This window comes from Ranitomeya imitator, chromosome 3, assembly GCF_032444005.1.
Source record: "Ranitomeya imitator isolate aRanImi1 chromosome 3, aRanImi1.pri, whole genome shotgun sequence".
Lineage (NCBI taxonomy): Eukaryota > Metazoa > Chordata > Amphibia > Anura > Dendrobatidae > Ranitomeya > Ranitomeya imitator.
In genome coordinates, this window is record NC_091284.1 from 742,609,929 (window position 1) to 742,630,140 (window position 20,212).

At 45.8% G+C, this 20,212-nt stretch overlaps 1 protein-coding gene across 2 annotated transcripts in view; it reads right to left on the minus strand.

Annotated features, from left to right (window-relative positions):
- ATP7B (ATPase copper transporting beta) overlaps window positions 1–20,212 on the minus strand; it is a 173,488-nt gene that overhangs the window by 2,582 nt on the left and 150,694 nt on the right. For both annotated transcript variants that reach the window (XM_069758888.1, XM_069758887.1), the window contains 5 exons: window positions 13,219–13,414; window positions 11,821–11,967; window positions 11,409–11,551; window positions 3,478–3,681; window positions 936–1,053 (listed from right to left, as the gene is read on the minus strand). In XM_069758888.1, the coding sequence (XP_069614989.1) occupies window positions 936–1,053; window positions 3,478–3,681; window positions 11,409–11,551; window positions 11,821–11,967; window positions 13,219–13,414 (808 nt within the window). The remainder of the gene's footprint in view (window positions 1–935; window positions 1,054–3,477; window positions 3,682–11,408; window positions 11,552–11,820; window positions 11,968–13,218; window positions 13,415–20,212) is intronic.

Consider the following 20,212-nt stretch of genomic DNA (forward strand, 5'->3'; position numbering starts at 1 on the left):
GCACCCATAGACCTCCATTGTGAGGTCCAAACCGCAGTAAAACCCGCAGATCAAAAATATATCTGCGGGTTTTACTGCGGTTTGATGTGCAGAACCGCTGCAGCAGGAAGTGCGGGGAGCGGGCGGAAGTGCGTGGGCGGAGTGTGGCTGCCCCCCCCGTGTTCCGATCCCGCCCCCCCGTGCTCCGATGCCCCCCTCCAGTGCTCCGATGCCCCCCCCCAGTGCTCTGATGCCCCCCCCGTGCCCTAATCTCCCCCCCTTATACTCACCCGGCGTCCCGGTGTCCGTCCGGCCGTCTTCTCCCTGGGCGCCGCCATCTTGCAAAATGGCGGGCGCATGCGCAGTGCGCCCGCCGAATCTGCCGGCCGGCAGATTCGTTCCAAAGTGCATTTTGATCACTGAGATATAACCTATCTCAGTGATCAAAATAAAAAAAATAGTAAATGACACCCCCCCCCCTTTGTCACCCCCATAGGTAGGGACAATAGAAAAAATAAAGAATTTTTTTTTTTTTTTTTTTCACTAAGGTTAGAATAGGGGTAGGGGTAGGGTTAGGGGTAGGGTTAGGGTTAGGGGTAGGCTTAGGGGTAGGGTTAGGGTTAGGGGTAGGGTTAGGGGTAGGGGTAGGGTTAGGGTATTTTCAGCCATTTTAACCCTAAAAAAATTCCTAGAAAACACACAGACTCTGGCTAGAAAACTGCATCAAAAAAACGCATCAAAAAACGCATCAAAAACGGACCAAAAAAGGACCAAAAAAAGGACCTGCGTTTTCTGCCAAGAGCTGCAGTTTTTTAAAAAACAGTCAGGAAAAAAAAAGGATGGAAATCCTGAACGTGTGAACATACCCTAAAAAGGCATAGAGGCAACTGTGATGTCCGTAATAGCTACATAGATGGACCTGTACAATAATCATAACAGGTCACATAACAAGTTACCTGCTGCAATGGGAATCCCGACAAGATTATAGATGAGTGCAAACATGAAGTTAATTCTTATTCTTCTCACCGTCCTCTTTGACAGGTGAATGCTGGCGACGACATCAAGCAAATCATTCTGTAATACAAACCAAGAATGGGTACTGGTTAGCACGTAGGGGTTTTATTAATTTTGTGCGTATAGAACACACATACTAGTTATAAATATAATACACACACACTGACAAGCAAAAGGGTAACAATGTTCTGAACTTTTTACTTTTAGGCTCCATATCTCACCATTCACTACTGCTTTGAATGTGGTGCTGCCATCATTTTATAGACAATCATCTTGGCTATCTCATATAATAAATTTGACTTGCAACTATTTAGAATATGATTAGTGATGCAGATTCATGTCCCTGCATGGTTATCGTTTTGCTTCTAGTGGTGGAAACCCTTTTTTCTTCCTGTATACTACAAATCACAACCTGTTCTCACATTCTCAAATAGCTGAGTGTGTTTTAGCTTGATTCCCAAATTAAAGGTCACTGGTACGAATAGAGGAGAAGCCATGAAAACAGATTTCCCAAAATAAGAGAAACGGAATCATCCAGCTCATCGATAGAGGTCTCTCGGCCAAGAAAATTGCCAAACCACATAATGTGAATGCCATGATAATTGGAAGAATACGAAATTAAGTCCATCCATCCATTCAAAAGTCAAGAAGTGGACATCCAGGCAAAATATTGGAGTAAACCAGTCATGTCATCACAAGGTCTATCAGTTCTGGTGCGACAAATACGGACATGGAGGTGGCTTGTGTACTTCATAACAGTGAAATCACAGACATCCATAAAAGTACCGTGTGACACACCTTACAAAAGTCTGGAATAGTGCCCCGAAAAAAGTGAAGAAGTCTTGACTTCAATATTGTCATAAGGAGTGTTGGCGCGAGTGTTGCTAAAAAGTTTGAAAAGTGGACAGTAGAAGACTGAAAACGGGTGATTTGGAGCAAGGAGATGAAAGTCGATAGACTAGGCTCTGATGGGTGCAAATGGGTCTGGAAGAGACAAGTCAAATAGGTGCTAATGGATAAAGATATTGAAGGAACTGTCAAGATCGATGGAGGACGCCTGATGATATGGGATTGTTTCACAGCCAAACGTGTTGGATAATTGGCCAGGATCGATGGTGGTCTCAATGTTGAGCTATATGCGAGTATCCTACAAGACTAGTTACTTCATACACTTGAGTACAATTGGTATGAAAAGGACGACAGTGTTCCAGCAGGACAACGACCAGAAGTATAAGTTAAGATTGGCGAAGAAATAGTTCAGTGACCATGAAGTAGAGGTCCCCAGACCTCAACCCAATCGAACACTTGTGGGTAGAGTTGAAGAAAAAAAAAAGAAGTCGGCGGCACTCTCGGCACTTAAAATCTCTTATTTATTTAACAATCCTTAAAATATGGATGAACGGGTCCAAACCTGTTGAAACGCAATTGTGTACAAAACAGCCATCCATGTTTTAAGGATTTTAAAGAAATAAGAGTTTTTAAGAGACAGAGTGCCACCTTTTTCTATTTTGGAACTCTACGCAAGTCTTACATGCGGTGAAGCACCAGGAGCCCCTCAGTATTCGCAAGGTGTGTGCAGATATCCTTCATGATTACGTGAGTTTTGATTGGTGCCGGATTTTCTTCTTATTACAGAGTTGAAGAAAAAGCTGTATACATACCCAAGTGAGTTGACCAGTATACACCAACTTTGGGAACGTGTAGAAGAGACCTGGGATCAGATTTTTATCAAGACATGCTTGTATCTGATTAAGAGCATTCCCAGAAGGATTCAGGCAGTGTTGAAAGGCAAAGGTGGATTTACAGAATACTAACAAAATTATAAAAAATGGAATTTAGATGTTTAAGAGCAAAACAGTAACAATGCAGTAACATGACAAGAATCTGCATCACTAATCATATGCTAAATAGTTGCAAGTCAAATTTATGCATGAGATAGCCAAGATGATTGTCTATAAAATGATGGCAGTCTCACATTGGAAGCTGTAGTGGATAGTGAGATATGGAGCCTGAAAGACAGAAGTTCAATACATTGCTACACACACACACGGGAACTACACCTCTATCCTGGGAAATAAAGTCTCAAAACGTGTTGCTCACACATCGCATTTCTTAATAGATTAGTGGGGTCCGATGATCCTGTAGCTAATTGAACTTAGTTCTGCTTGGGCTGTGAAGCGCGTGTGCGCATCCCTTTAAGTAAGGGAAAAGGATAAGGTTGGGCCTTCTCAATAGTCCCGTAGAGACTACTTGGGCTCCCGCTATGGTATGTATGCTCTTGGTTATTATTTTTTTATATATAAAATGTGGATAAATGGTTGGACTGCGATAAATCAGTAGACAATGATTGATGAACACTCGATTACTGGTGTGGAAAGACTGATTTGAAACATCCGACAAGTGACATCATATGGAAATTGACTTCTTTCACTCCAATATTGTTAAAACACAAACTGTTTTATCCAGACATGGGGATGCACATACTCTGATAAGAACAACATCTGCAGCTTCAATGGCAACATCTGTTCCTGTGCCAATGGCAATCCCAATATCAGCTCTGGCCAATGCAGGGGAGTCATTGACACCATCGCCCACCATGGCTACTTTCTTCCCTTCATTTTGTAATGCTTCCACTTTTGCCACCTTGTGAGATGGAAGAACTTCTGCAAACACCTTGTTGATCCCAACCTGGAAGAGCCAAAAGGTTTACAAACAATTCCTATCAAAACTACCAAGAATTTTACTAAAGCAAAGTGAAAAATAGAATTCCGACTATGAGATATCACATTCCAGAAACTTACCTTGGTCCTTGAAATAATATAGAATCTATAATATAACGCTGGGAGCGTCACTCTGTCCGAAGCCTTTATAGACTGCGCAAGCGCAAGCGCAGTCTGGGCCTCACAGAGTGACGCTCCCAGGAGATCGCGGTATGCGTAAACACTGAACGCACACCGCGATCTCCACCGGAGAGTCAGGGACCGCCAGGAGGGTAAGTATATTCACCTGTCTGTCCAGCCTCTGAAGACTTCCATTGAAGACTTCATATATAATGAGACAGACTGACTGAATCTGAATTCTTTGTCTTTTCACCTTGTATCTCGGCCTCAGAGGCAATTGACCAGGTAGAGAACGTTCATTGATTCATAAGTTATAGAGAAAAAGGTGTGCACTCAGTATATAGTTAGATAGGTGTTGGCTGAACATGAAGGTGATCCAGTCAAAGTCATATATTGCAGAAAACAGCCGAACTCAAGTTTTGAATTTTTGGATGCATAACAAGAGCAAAAAGTTTATTCAAGTCACCACAATGTTAAGGTAATTTGGAGAGGGTCTCCGTGGTAGGTTTAAAGTAGGTAACGTTTCGACCCCGTGATGGGTCCTTGTCAAACCTCGCTTGTGAGAAGATAAAAGGTAGAGAAACAGAACTGTAGTGAAGAAGAAATCTGGAAAGCTTCCCAGTACGGACTATAGTCAATACACGTAGAGATCCGGTATGGGACAGAAGGGGTATGTCCCTGTGAATGCTGGGAATAATGGAGCGATGCCTGGTGGTGGTGATTCATATGTGTAGTAATCTTTAATCTAAAATGACATCCAGTTTGAGAATAATTAAAAGAGGCCTCCCCGACTAATACCGGAGCTCCGGTTATGAGGCAAACATGGGAATGATCGCTTCATTCTGACAGGGTGTACTCATTTCACTATCAGGTCTGCTCTAATGAGCTGGTTCAGCACATACCTGATATCTTAACTTTTATCACCCTCAATATTAGGGCCGTTTAGGACTGAAAGTTACTACACCTGTGGATCAATAAATATTAGAAATATTAGTTACTGGGCTAAGTGCCCACGTGGCTCTTCATATGTGGATATGCTATTTGGCAATGTATAATGCAGTGCCCCAGAGTCCTGGTCGTTGCAGCAATGTCGTTCTCCCACCAGGGGGAGTGATGTTACGTCTGATGGCACCAAAGGAGTTCACCCTGCCAGGTATCACAAAACACACACTACACTTCACACTCCAGCCACCAGGGGGAGCAAAAGGTTCTATATATTAGGCCACTCCTCACATTTAGGTAAAACTGGTAGTTGGATAGGAAGATAGGAAGAAGCAGACTGGGCTTTGGCCAAGCAACACCCAGTCAGTTCCTGTCAGGCAGACAGAGGGGAAGGAGGAACATCTGAGCTGCAGACAGAGGTCCCTGTCAGGGGTGGGATCCTGACAGAGACTAAGCACGAGATAGAACGTTACGGAGCTGTGCCTGCACCTCATTGCGGCAGCATCTTAAGAAAGGACACAAAGCGAAGTATATTGTGGAGAGTGAGCCACAAGATCACAGCACAAGGAGATCACACCGGGAGGAGTCCTGCCTTAAGATCGGCAACATCCTTCTGGAGCGCGGGCCGGTGGCCGGAACACCGAGGGAGTAATAGACTCCATGCTTTACTTCAGAGACCGGCAGGGCAGTCAATTCCAAGTTGGTTGTCTGACCTAAACACCTAAGCAGACAAGGTGGCAACGCGGAGGAGGGGCGTCTCTAGGGTCCCTATAAAATAGCCTCAGGCCACCACCGTCATACGGGTTTGTCCTATCCATCTGGGGGACAGAGAGAAAGTAACATAACATCCACAAAAGTTGTGAGGACCATACCGAGTTGCTCAGCAGGGGGGTACTACAACGCACGAGCTCTACTAGGAAGGCTACTGATTTCCACCTGGATAAGGGGAACTCTGGAATTGCCATCAGACCAGCCGGACCCTGCCTACCCTGTCATCGGCACTCTGGACTGTGGATGCTGAAGCCTTCAGTAAAGGTAAAGAGACTGCACCCATTGTGTCTTCGTTATTCACCACGCCTTGCACCATCCACCATCACGATCTACACTTCTGGGAAGCCCTGGGGAAACACTTCACCTGTGGGAAGATATACCATCTAGCTGCCATCACATCACCCCAGCGGACCCCTAAGCAGCGTCGGTCACCCTGACTGAGTACCACAGGTGGCGTCACGAACACTACCGTTATGTACGAACTCCACCTTTAATTGGGCGCCCCTCATAGGGCCACGGTCCGGGTTGGGCCACCGTTACATCCTCGCAAAAGGAACTGAAGGACCCGGTACCGAGTACCCCATTGCCCTTACGTGGGGGCGATCCAAATTTTGGCGTCACTAACAGGATCTACTTAAGCCTGAAGAATCAGGTCATGTGCACCTTAGAACTGTGCCAGAATCGTATTTGAACTGTTTTGTACTTAACGACTGTGTATTGCAAAAGACAGCTAAAATTCCCGCCTTTACTGCGCCACGAGGAGCGCAGAAGAAGAAGAAGAAAGGCGTGGAGTTGTGGGCGTGAACGAACTGAGAAGCGCGAACAACAATGGCCGCCCAGTCTAAATATCTCAGTACCTTGAGAACGTGTCCGTCAGCAGCCGAGATCCGCCTCCTGATCCTTAATGGCGGGCGGAGACAAAGAAAACGAAACCACCCCAGGAGAAGAGAGCGGGAAAAGGACGAGGAGGACAGCAGCCACATGGAGGACGCCATGGCAAGTCACCCGGAGCCAGAGCGTGGGGTCGGATCAGAGAACTCCCCCAGCTACCTGGAAGGGTACCGCAGCCAAGCCTTCACTGCCGATTCTGATTCCCTGCAGCTTGGAATGGAGGAGTTGATAGATCAACTCCTGCAGCTGCAGGTGAAGACCAAGTCCTCCTACCAGGTGGCGCCTGCAGAAGATCTACCGTCGCCGACATCACCCCTTGTACCGCCACTGGAGCCGCTACCAACACCATCGCGGACACCGCCGCCAGCAGAACCGGCCGACACCCAGGACACTGTGGTGGCAGGTAGGGATGCTGACCCTGCCCCGGTGACTGAGGACCTGTTAGTGGGCCCTGTTGCAGCGCCACCTCCCCGCGGTGCTCACCGCCTCCAGCCCCTCGGACCCTGGGACCAGGCCACGGGCATGGAGCAGTTCTTAAAGGCCCCAATCTCGCCCACCACCCTGTCAGGTGAGGTCTACGCAGAGCGGACTGTATACCGCTGGGTGAATCCCGGATCGGATTTCATGGGGTCCCCCAGGGCAGAATGACAAAAAGGGGAGATGATGGAAGTACTAAGCTGGGAGGAGTACCAAGCCCAACTTGCCCGAAAGTGGGAGGAGAAGGAGAAGGAGCACCAGGCCCTACACCAGGCCCATGATCAAAAAACCCTCGCGGTTAAGGCCCGGACCCGCAGGGACCGCAGCACTCACCCGGCCCCGCGCAAGCAGGGCACCGTTGTAGCTTTCAAACTCCAAGGAGGATGGGGCTTCATTAAGGAGCCGGGACTGTATGCTGAGGTCTTCGGAAACCGGAGAGATGTGGAGTCCCACCTCTGGGAAGGTCACCCCAACAGGGACCTGTACCCGGGAGACGCCATCACCTATACCAGACATTTCGGTGAGAAGGGCTGGTTTGCTTTAAATGTGCACAAAAAGAGGGATCCTCCGGTGCACCAGGCCAAGGCTCCAGCTCACTCGTCTCCGGTAGCGACGGCGCCACCTAGTGTCCAGACCTCTGCGGTCACAAAGACCACCATTGCCACTCCAACGTGCACCATCGTCAGGACCACCACCTGTACCGTCGCCACCACTACCACCGTGGTTGCTAAGAAGTTGACTGCAGCGGTGGTCTGTGCCCCAGCTGCTCCTAAACAGAAGACTGTGGGTACCCAGACCCCCATCTGGAGTGAGGGAGCCCCCTACGTAGCACCTGGTAGCCGCCAGTACCTAGCTGGGCTACCTCCACCTGTGCTACCCCCAGAACTCCAGTAAATCTCGGAAAACCAAAAATTGTACATAGTTCTTTTAAACTCTTTCTAAGTTCGCTTTACAACCCGTCTAGGGTTAATTCTTAAAGGGATCCCTTAGTTTACCCGGGATCTCTATTTGTTCTAGTTTTGCACAAAGTTATCATGTTTTTAAAGAACACTGGAATCATGGACGGTGAATGGTTCCCGAACTGTCCTTTGTAAATAGTTTGCACCTTCTTAAAGGTGCTCTCTACTGGTTTTACAAGAAGGAAGACTTTGCGAAGAAACTGTTCCTGATGACGACGTGAAAGTTTCTACTGTCTTAAAACTTGTAACTGACTTGTTGATTGTTTGCACTACCTCAAAGAAGAATTGAGTCCCCTCTTAAAGGGAATGTTTACCTGTTGCACCTTGATAGTGTTGCCTTAAATAGCTAGATAGAAATAATGTTTTACATAGTGATAGTTAATGATGTACTTTGAACAACGAGGACTGAAGTAATTGGAAGAAAGATACAGCCTAGCCCGTAGAGGGGGTGAAACCTGTTTTGCATTTCAATAAAGTGAACCCGTAGGGGTTAGTGAGTCCTCCAGAGAGCCATAGATAGATTGTTGATAGACTTTACACTTAGCAAAGAATAACGGTTCTATGAAGAGAATGTTAATTTATTGTTGAGAAATAGCACTTAGTAGTTTATAGATAAAAATACCTGTATGGGTACTAATGTTTCATAGATAGATAGTAACTGTTTCAATTTGCCTTTTAAGGTCAAATGCAAAATGTAAATATCTTCTTGTTTGCAATGTTCAAGTGTTCTCACCTCCCATAAAGGGAAGCACTGTTAAATTTATTTGTTTAAAAGCATTTCAAAAATTTTGCATGTCTTTTGCTAACCTGTCATTGTTGTGTTCTTTTCCCAGCCTGGGAGTGCTGGATTTAACGGGGGAAGGGGGGGGGGACAGTGCAGCACCCCAGAGTCCTGGTCGTTGCAGCAATGTCGTTCTCCCACCAGGGGGAGTGATGTTACGTCTGATGGCACCCTGGAGTTCACCCTGTCAGGTATCACAAAACACACACTAAACTTCACACTCCAGCCACCAGGGGGAGCAAAGGGTTCTATCTATTAGGCCACGCCTCACATTTAGGTAAAACTGGTAGTTGGATAGGAAGTTAGGAAGAAGCAGACTGGGCTTTGCGCAAGCAACACCTAGTCAGTTCCTGTCAGGCAGACAGAGGGGAAGGAGGAACATCTGAGCTGCAGACAGAGGTCCCTGTCAGGGGTGGGATCGTGACAGAGACTAAGCACGAGATAGAACGTTATGGAGCTGTGCCTGCACCTCATTGCGGCAGCATCTTAAGAGAGGACACGAAGCGAAGTATATTGTGGAGAGTGAGCCACGAGATCACAGCACAAGGAGATCACACCACAAGGAGATCACACCGGGAGGAGTCCTGCCTTAAGATCGGCAACATCCTTCTGGAGCGCGGGCCGGTGGCCGGAACACCGAGGGAGTAATAGACTCCATGCTTTACTTCAGAGACCGGTAGGGCAGTCAATTCCAAGTTGGCTGTCCGACCTAAACACCTAAGCAGACAAGGTGGCAACGCGGAGGAGGAGCGTCTCTAAGGTCCCTATAAAATAGCCTCAGGCCACCACCGTCATACGAGTTTGTCCTATCCATCTGGGGGACAGAGAGAAAGAAACATAACATCCACAAAAGTTGTGAGGACCCTACCGAGTTGCTCAGCAGGGGGGTACTACAACGCACGAGCGCTACTAAGAGGGCTACTGATTTCCACCTGGATAAGGGGAACTCTGGAATTGCCATCAGACCGGCCGGACCCTGCCTACCCTGTCATCCGGCACTCTGGACTGTGGATGCTGAAGCCTTCAGTAAAGGTAAAGAGACTGCACCTATTGTGTCCTCGTTATTCACCGCGGTTTGCACCATCCACCATCACTATCTACACTTCTGGGAAGCCCCGGGGAAACACTTCACCTGTGGGAAGGTATACCATCTAGCTGCCATCACCACCCCAGCGGACCCCTAAGCAGCGTCGGTCACCCTGACCGAGTACCACAGGTGGCGTCACGAACACTACCATTATCTACGAACTCCACCTGTAATTGGGCGCCCCTCATAGGGCCACAGTCCGGGTCGGGCCACCGTGACATCCTCGCAGAAGGAACTGAAGGACCCGGTACCGAGTACCCCATTGCCCTTACGTGGGGGCGATCCAATAAGAAATTGGATTAGCAAACAAATCCATGATCCTGTGTGGAAACGCGCTACCGAGGGGAGGAGATGGCAGAACTTTACTGTTGCTCAGTGAAGAATATCGGATGCCTATGTTGAAAATGTTGGAATCAAGAGGTCTCAGTAGAGAATAAGTTTCCTGCTGTAACTTATTGTGTCTTTTTACTTTTTTGCAGACATTATTGCACCAATGAGATAATCACAATGTGAGAATTTAATAGGACTATTGATTAGCTATATGACTTATGTTCAGGTATTCTCCTGGTGTTGTCAAGGAGTCGTATTTAATGAACAAGACTTCCACATGATCAAGAAGGCTTGGGACAGGCCAAAAGCCGACATGTGAGTGTTGGCACTCTTTACTCTTAAGCCCCCATACACAGTAGATAGCTGTCAGCCAAACAATGCTTCGGCTAATCGTTTGGCTGGCAGCTCTCTCGCCCGCCTCTCCCTTAGAGAGGAGCACTTTCTCTGATGAACACTCCCTGTCACGGGGTCCTTCTCTGGTACCACACAATCAACAGAGCCAGTGAAGAGTGAACAATCCCAAGAACTTTAGGCAAAAATACGAAAGGTCAAAATACAATCCACCACACAAAGGATAAAATAGTCCAGAACACGAATGCAGTTCAGTAAGAGGATAAAAGTCCAACAATCCAGCAGAGGATAGCATAGTCCATATACTCTTCTTTCTCTCTGAGGTGCTGTGAACACATCATCATTCCACACAGGACACATCTGTGTCTCACCTCCCTGATATTTACAAGTCTCCCTCCTCATTCACAGGTCAGTAAGGTGGAAGGTCTCAGGGGCTCATTGTTTCAACAAGCTAGGTCAACATGTCATTCGCATACAATACAATACTGTTGGGGCTGATATCAGATGGCAGCAACAGCCATTCATCAATTAGCAAATAACTCCTTCTTCAAGAGAACACCATAAAAATAAGTAAAATAGATATATACACAAAAATGATACCCGCATAGCATATCACACCATCACACTCCCGTATTCTCAATGATCGAGCCGCTGTCAGATCTCTTTGACGACTGCTTATCTCGAGAGAACAAAAGGATCTGCAGTCCGAAATCAGACATGCAGGATCCTCAACTACCCCAATAATCATCTGTTGGGTGCCCACATACATATATACAGTTAATATCTGTGGATTTGGCCGACGTCAGTCTAATGTGTATGGGGGCCTTAGTACCTGCTTATAATTCGAAACGGAATTAGTTAAGTGCTTTATATTTTACTATTGGCTGATGGGGGCAAAGCTCCCCAGTTCCCATTCACCAAATAATGTCACAAATATACACATTTAGTAAGTTTAGACATAATTGCATACATGGAAGCAAAAATACCTGAGTGGCGATTGCCTTGGCGGTCTTCCGGTTGTCTCCGGTGATCAGTACTACATCCACTCCCATTGCTTTCAGTGTGTGCACAGCAAGAGCGGCCTCCTGCTTTACTGTATCCGCAATAGCGATCATTCCACACAATGCACCTTTTCAGGGAAAAAAAAGGTCGCCACAAAATAGACAGTAGCATATCACAAACATTCAGTAGACGCGCTTATAGAAGATAAATGCCAGCACAATGCCAAATTTAGGGAATTCCGGGCGTACAGGCATCTATATTCTTGCATTCTAGCAATCTGAAAAATGACCATTATTCCTTTTAGAGTTTTCTGAAAGTTAAATAACATGGGACTAGCTGTTTGATGACATTTTGAACAGATAGATTTTCATGTATAGCAATATTCGCATGCATTACCATCTATAGCTATCAGCACTGCAGTCTGTCCTTTCATTTCATGACTAGTCATAGCTTCATCTACATCACTGGAAATGTGCAGTCCATTGCGTCTCATCCATTCCCGGTTTCCAATTAACACAGAATGCGGTTGAGGAGCTGAGGCACCTATACAAAAATGGTCATTATTGAATAAAACAATACTTATGGAATTTATTGTTCTTTTTTGTACATTTCTCCTAAAAGGAATCTGTCAGCCGGTTTTTCCTATTTTATCTCAGAGCAGAGCAGCATAATACAGAGGCAGACACCCTTATTCCAGGGATGTATCATTTATAAGGCTGTGTGCTCTAGTTTTAATACAATTAATGTTTTATCAGCTTGAGATTATCACTGCAGGACTAGGTCTCATGTGCCAGTCGGTCCAGCGCATGTGTGAAACCCCACCCCCACCACTGATTAGCAATAATAATAATAATAATATCAGCAATCTGCCAATGTACAATTGTACACAAAAACCTGTCAATCAGTGATGTGGGTGGGATTATACACAGCTCAGCATATATAGCACTGCTACATCTACAACAGAAAAAAACTGAAATTTTATCAAAACTAAACCAAGCAATCCAGCAAGTCATAAATTGCTGGAATCAGGCTTTGTGCCCCTACATCATGCTGCTCTCACAATAAGGGCGCAGTCAGAAGGCCGTATAAATCGGACCTAGATCGGACCTCAATGCATGGACTGGCAGGCGGCTCTCCCAACCTTAGCATGACAGCTGCATAGAAAAATATGAGGCTGTCTCGTTCAGGTCAGGAGAGCTGCCAGCCAGTCCGTGCCTTGAGGTCCAATGTTGGTCCTATTTATAGAGCCGTCTGACTGCGCCCTAATACTAATAATTCTAACTGCTGCATCTTCACTGATCAGAAAACCCTACATGGCCTAGTCATCCCCTTGTGCCCATCTGATGAGAAATTCAGTAAAATTATCACTATCATCACATTGGTGCAGTTTATGATTTCCGACCGCTGATTTCCCAAATGTATTTACTTTACCCACTTATATAGCGCCATTAATTCCACAGCCCCTTTTCTAATAAAAAAGGAGCCAGACAGTAGGATCAGACACTGGCTGCATTTTTTTGCATGTTTCACTATTGAACTGTATGACCTAGACGCACAGAGCTGCAGAATAAATGGATCTCCCCATTAATAAATAGCCCATGTTCTCATTCCATGCCCAAGTTTAATTATTTCTATATTCTTACTTGATGGTAGTGGTATGCTCGAAAAGGCATAAAACTCCAGGTTGTAGAAGCTGGAAATAGAGATTTTCTACAGATACCTATCATATCTATCACTGAAGTTTTGGTAACGCTCTGGACTGGGCCTATAGGTTCTTGCACAGTAGAATTATACCTTGTAGCTCGGGAGCAATGATTAGGGATCCATCCTCGTGTGAATTGGTGAGGCCACTTATGTATACATTCTGCTCATTTAGGCCCTTCTCACTCTGCACCAGGACACTTTCCACATTATTCACTTTACAGCTGATTCCGCATCCCGGGACCGCCTGGAAATCTGTACAATATCCCAGTGACCCTGTCCCAAGCTCCTACAGAAATATCAAAAATATGTAGTTATAAAACCTGGACCATAGTACTGGTTTCCATTTGCTTAAAGTAGGTTCCAAATTTATGCAAGTTATCACTATAAGTTCATCTTAAGAAAATTAGCTGTTTTAACCCCTTAGTGACAGAGCCAATTTGGTACTTAATGACCGAGCCAATTTTTGCAATTCTGACCACTGTCACTTTATGAGGTTATAACTCTGGAACGCTTCAACGGATCCCGCTGATTCTGAGAATGTTTTTTCGTGACATATTGTACTTCATGTTAGTGGTAACATTTCTTCGATATTCCTTGCGATTATTTATGAAAAAAACGGAAATATGGCGAAAATTTTTAAAATTTTGCAATTTTTAAACTTTGTATTTTTATGCCCTTAAATCAGAGAGATATGTCACGAAAAATAGTTAATAAATATCATTTCCCACATGTCTACTTTACATCAGCACAATTTTGGAAACAAAATTTTTTTTTTGTTAGGGAGTTATAAGGGTTAAAAGTTGACCAGCAATTTCTCATTTTTACAACACCATTTTTTTTTAGGGACCACATCACATTTGAAGTCATTTTGAGGGGTCTATATGATAGAAAATAACGAAGTGTGACACCATTCTAAAAACTACACCCCTCAAGGTTCTCAAAACCACATTCAAGAAGTTTATTAACCCTTTACGTGCTTCACAGGAACTGAAACAATGTGGAAGGAAAAAATGAACATTTAACTTTTTTTTGCATACATCTTAATTCAGAACCATTTTTTTTATTTTCACATGTGTAAAAACAGAAATGTAACCATAAATTTTGTTATGCAATTTCTCCTGAATACGCCAATACCCCATATGTGGGGGTAAACCACTTTTTGGACGCTCCGCAGAACTGAAGGAGCGCCGTTTGACTTTTTCAATGCAGAATTGGCTGGAATTGAGATGGGATGCCATGTCACGTTTAGAGAGCCCCTGATGTGCCTAAACAGTGGAAACTCCCCACAAGTGACACCATTTTGGAAACTAGACCCCTTAAGGAACTTATCTAGATGTGTGGTGAGCACTTTGAACCCCCAAGTGCTTCACAGAAGTTTATAACGTAGAGCTGTGAAAATAAAAAATCGCTTTTGTTTACACAAAAATGATCTTTTCGCCCACAAATTCTTATTTTCACAAGGGTAACAGGAGAAATTAGACCACAAAAGTTGTTGTGCGATTTCTCTTGAATACGTCGATACCCCATATGTGTGGGTAAACCACTGTTTGGTTGCACCGCAGAGCTTGGAAGTGAAGGAGCGCCGTTTTACTTTTTCAATGTAGAATTGGCTGGAATTGAGATTGGACGCCATGTCGTGTTTGGAGAGCCCCTGATGTGCCTAAACAGTGGAATCCCCCCACAAGTGACACCATTTTGGAAACTAGACCCCTTAAGGAACTTATCTAGATGTGTGGTGAGCACTTTGAACCCCCATGTGCTTCACAGAAGTTTATAACGTAGAGCCCTGAAAAAAAAAAATCGCATTTTTTCTACAAAAATGATCTTTTTGCCCACAAATTTTAATTTTCACAAGGGTAGCAGGAGAAATTAGACCACAAAAGTTGTTGTGCAATTTCTCCTGAGTACGTCGATACCCAATATGTGGGGGTAAACCACTGTTTGGGCGCACCGCAGAGCTTGGAAGAGAAAGAGTGCCGTTTTACTTTTTCAATGTAGAATTGGCTGGAATTAAGATCGGACGCCATGTCGCGTTTGGAGAGCCCCTGATGTGCCTAAACAGTAGAAATCCCCCACAAGTGACCCCATTTTGGAAACTAGACCCCCCCATGGAACTTATCTAGATGTGTGGTGAGAACTTTGAATGCCCAAGTGCTTCACAGAAGTTTATAATGCAGAGTCGTGAAAATAAAAAATATTTTTTTTTCCACAAAAAAGATTTTTTAGCCCCCAAGTTTTTATTTTCACAAGGGTAACAAGAAAAATTGGACCCCAAAAGTTGTTGTCCAATTTGTCCTGAGTATGCTGGTACCCCATATGTGGGGGTAAACCACTGTTTAGGCGCACGGCAGAGCTCGGAAGGAAGGAGCGCCGTTTTGGAATGCAGACTTTGATAGAATGGTCTGCGAGCATTATGTTGCGTTTGCAGAGCCCCTGAAGTACCTAACCAGTAGAAACCCTCCACAAGTGACCCCATTTTGGAAACTAGACCCCCCAAGGAACTTATCTAGATGTGTGGTGAGAACTTTGAATGCCCAAGTGCTTCACAGAAGTTTAGAATGCAGAGTCGTGAAAATAAAAAATATTTTTTTTTTCACAAAAAAGATATTGTAGCCCCCAAGTTTTTATTTTCACAAAGGTAACAGGAGAAATTGGACTGCAATAGTTGTTGTCCAATTTATCCCGAGTACGCTGATGCACCATATGTGGGGGTAAACCACTGTTTGGGCGCACGGCAGAGCTCGGAAGGGAAGGAGCGCCGTTTTGGAATGCAGACTTTGATAGAATGGTCTGTGGGCATTATGTTGCGTTTGCAGAGCCCCTGATGTAACTAAACAGTAGTAACCCCCCACAAGTGACCCCGTTTTGGAAACTAGACCCCCCATGGAACTTATCTAGATGTGTGGTGAGAACTTTGAATGCCCAAGTGCTTCACAGAAGTTTATAATGCAGAGTCATAAAATATATATATATATATATTTTTCCACAAAAAAAAGATTTTGTAGCCCCCAAGTTTTTATTTTCACAAGGGTAACAAGAGAAATTGGACCCCAGAAGTTGTTGTCCAATTTATCCCGAGTACGCTGATGCCCCATATGTGGGGGTAACCCACTGTTTGGGCGCACGGCAGAGCTCAGAAGGGAGGGAGCACCATTTGACTTTTTGAGCGCAAAATTGGCTGTCGTGTTTGGAGACCCCCTGATGTACCTAAAAAGTGGAAACCCCCCAATTCTAGCTCCAACCCAACTCCAACACACCCCTAACCCTAATCCCAACCCGATCCATAATCCTAATCACTAACCCTAACCATAATCACAACCCTTACCCCAAAACAACCCTAATGTCAACCCTAACCATAACCCTAATCAAAACCCTAAATCCAACACACCCCTAATCCTAATCTCAACCCTAACCTCAAACCTAACCCTAATCCCAATACACTCCTAATCACAACCCTAACCTTAACCCTAATCCCAAACCTAACCCTAATCCCAAGCGTAACCCTAATGCCAACCTTAACCCTAATACCAACCCTAATCCAAACCCTAACCCTAATCCCAACTCTAACCCTAACTTTAGCCCCAACCCTAGCCCTAACTTTAGCCCCAACCCTAACCCTAACTTTAGCCCCAACCCTAACCCTAGCCCTAAGGCTACTTTCACACTTGCGTCATTTGGCATCCGTCGCAATCCGTAGTTTTGGACAAGAAACGGATCCTGCAAATGTGCCCGCAGGATGCGTTTTTTGCCCATAGACTTGTATTGCCGACAGATCGTGACGGATGGCCACACGTCGCGTCCGTCGTGCACTGGATCAGTTGTGTTTTGGCGGACCGTCGGCACAAAAAAAGTCCAATGAAACGTTATTTTGTACGTTGCATCAGCCATTTCTGACCGTGCATGCGTTGCCGTAACTCCGCCCCCTCCTTCCCAGGACATAGATTGGGCAGCGGCTGCGTTGAAAAACTACATCCGCTGCCCACGTTGTGCACAATTTTTACAACGTGCGTCGGTATTTCGGGCCGACGCATTGCGACGGCCCCGTACCGACGTAAGTGTGAAAGAAGCCTAACCCTAAATTTAGCCCCAACCCTAACCCTAAATTTAGCCCTAACCCTAGCCCTACCCCTACCCCTAACCCTACCCCCACCCCTAACCCTACCCCTAGCTCTAACCCTAGCCCTAAACCTACCCCTAACCCTACCCCTAACCCTACCCCTAACCCTAGCCCTAGCCCTAACCCTAATTTTAGCCCCAACTGCTGTTCTCCTGCCGGCCAGCAGATGGAGACAGATGGCGGGCGCACTGCGCATGCGCCCGCCATTTTCTTTTCCCCGGCAGCCAGGAGGAGCAGCAGGAGGACCCAGGGACACAGGTGAGTATGCTAGGGTCCTCGAATCCCCCTATTTCTCTGTCCTCTGATGTGCGATCACATCAGAGGACAGAGAATTACACTTTACTTTTTTTTTTTTTTTTTGCGGTCGCCGGTAAACAGTTAATTACCGGCGATCGCAAAACAGGGGTCGGTAAAACCGACCCCGATCATGTTCTTTGGGGTCTCGGCTACCCCCGGCAGCCGAGACCCCAAAGATTCTCCCGGTGCCGGCCGGCGGGCGCACTGCGCATGCGCCCGCCATTTTGAAGATGGCGGCGCCCACCGGGAGACACGAGGAGCATCGGGGGAGATAGGTGAGTATTGGGGAGCTACCTGGGACCCCTTTTCTCTGTCCTCCGATGTGCGATCACATCGGAGGACAGAGAAAATAAAAAGAGATCGCGTTTTTTTTTTGCTATCGCCGGTAAACGGTTAATTACCGGCGATCGCAAATGCGGGGTCGGTTAAAAAACCCCCGAATCATGTTCTCTGGGGTCTCGGCTACCCCCGGCAGCCGAGACCCCGGAGAAAATCCGACTCTGCGGGGCGCTATTCACTTTTTCCACAGCGCCGTTAATTAACGGCGCTGTGGTTTAAGTACCCTTAGCGGCCGCCGTTAAAAGGCGTATCGGCGGTCGCTAAGGGGTTAAAGAATGAAAGAACCTCTCACAAGTAGCACCTAGGAGACTGAGCTACTTTAAGATCCCCATACACATTAGACTACTTATCGGCAGATAGCTGTGTAAAAGAGTGCCGGCCGACTGACTGTTGGGGAGATGTTGACCTGGCATGTTCGATTTCAGACTGCCAATCATATTGTTCTCTCAGAGATAAGCTACCGGCCAACATGTCAGCTGGTGGCTGTCTCATAAAGAGCACAGGATGCTCTGTCGAGCTTTGAAAAATGACCACTGAACCTTTACTGTAGATCATATGTGTCAAACTCTGGCCTGAGGGCCAAATCTGGCCGACAGGATGTATTTGTCCAGCGATGCTGACACCACCCCCCTGCCCGGCATGGCACTTTCAACTGTAGAGGCATCCTGGATACCGATGCAGTTGAAAGCATTGATTGAAGAGGGAGAGTCAGCTGACACTCACTACCCCATAATTCTGCCTCTGCGTCTGACATTTAAGTGGGGGCAAGACTAATCGCGCCCACTGCTCCGAGCAGTGAACAGCTTCAGAGCGCTCGTTCCTGAGACCGGAGCAGACTGAGGGAACAACGAGAGGCGAGTGTTTCTTTTAATATTCAGTATGGAGGACTATGTGGGGCCCATTATTCTTTATGAAGGACTATAAGGGGCCCATTATACTGTGTGGGAATCACAGTTGGGGCTTAATACAGTGTTGGGGGGGTCATCATTCTTTGCCAAGGGGGGGGCGGGTGTCATCATATTGTGGGCGTGGAAGAATTCACTGTCGGGGTATCATACTGTGTTTGGGGGGGCACTTTTGTTGGCATCAAACTTTATGGGGGCAACTTAGGGGCTTCAATAGGAGGAAAATTACTTTGTAAAGGCTGCGAAGTTGTGAGATATGCTCTTCTGTGACCCCACTGAATATTAAGAATTTCCTTTTTGAAGGGGAACCCAATTAGAACTTTTGCGATGGACTCCATGATTTCTATGTATGCCCCTGCCCACGAGAAATAGCCAATTCTCTGGTCCTGTGATCTGACACTTAAGATCTATTAATTAAAATGTACTTTGTTCACTGTACAACATTTTTAAGTTTGTTTCCATATTAAAAGATTCATTGTTATTAGTGATGAGCGAGCACTAAAATGCTCGTTGTTCAGGTTGAGCAAATTGGAATACTCGGGTACTCAACCCTTGACCCGAGCAATGAGCCCAATGTAAGCCTTTGGGAAACCCGAGTATTTTTACTGTGATCCCCGGGAGTCTTTTTAAGGTCTAAAAACGTCAGAAAATGATGGAAACACTGCTCAAGCGACACAGGAACATCATGGGGATCGCCCCTGGAAGCATTTCTGACTCCTAGGTCACAGCTGTAAGCAATGTTGTCGGAGTTTCACACCATTTTTACAGGTGCACCAAAAAACATACAAAAACGTAACCAAAATGGATTTTGCTGGGAAATATGTTAAGGTACATCCTTTCCAGGGTAATGACTTCTATATAAGGCAAAATAATTAACCCCAGACTAAAATGTTCCTCCACCACTTTGACCATGTTCACACGCAGTGTTTTTGATGCGTTTTTCAGCTTTTACATTGCTTTCAACCAATACAAATGCCTTCACTGGGTAATGTCAGTGTAACATTTAACAACTAGTGTTGAGCATTCCGATACCGCAAGTATCGGGTATCGGCCGATACTTGCGGTATCGGAATTCCGATACCGAGATCCGATACTTTTGTGGTATCGGGTATCGGTATCGGATCCATAGGGATGTGTAAAATAAAGAATTAAAATAAAAAATATTGATATATTCACCTCTCCGGCGGCCCTTGGACATCACGCTGGTAACCGGCAGGCTTCTTTGTTTAAAATGAGCGCGTTTAGGACCTGCGAATGACGTCCCGGCTTCTGATTGGTCGCGTGCCGCCCATGTGACCGCCACGCGACCAATCAGAAGCCGTGATGTCATTCACAGGTCCTAAATTCCTAGAATTAGGAGTTTAGTGAATGAGAATGACGTCGCGGCTTCTGATTGGTCGCGTGCCGCTCATGTGACCGCCACGCG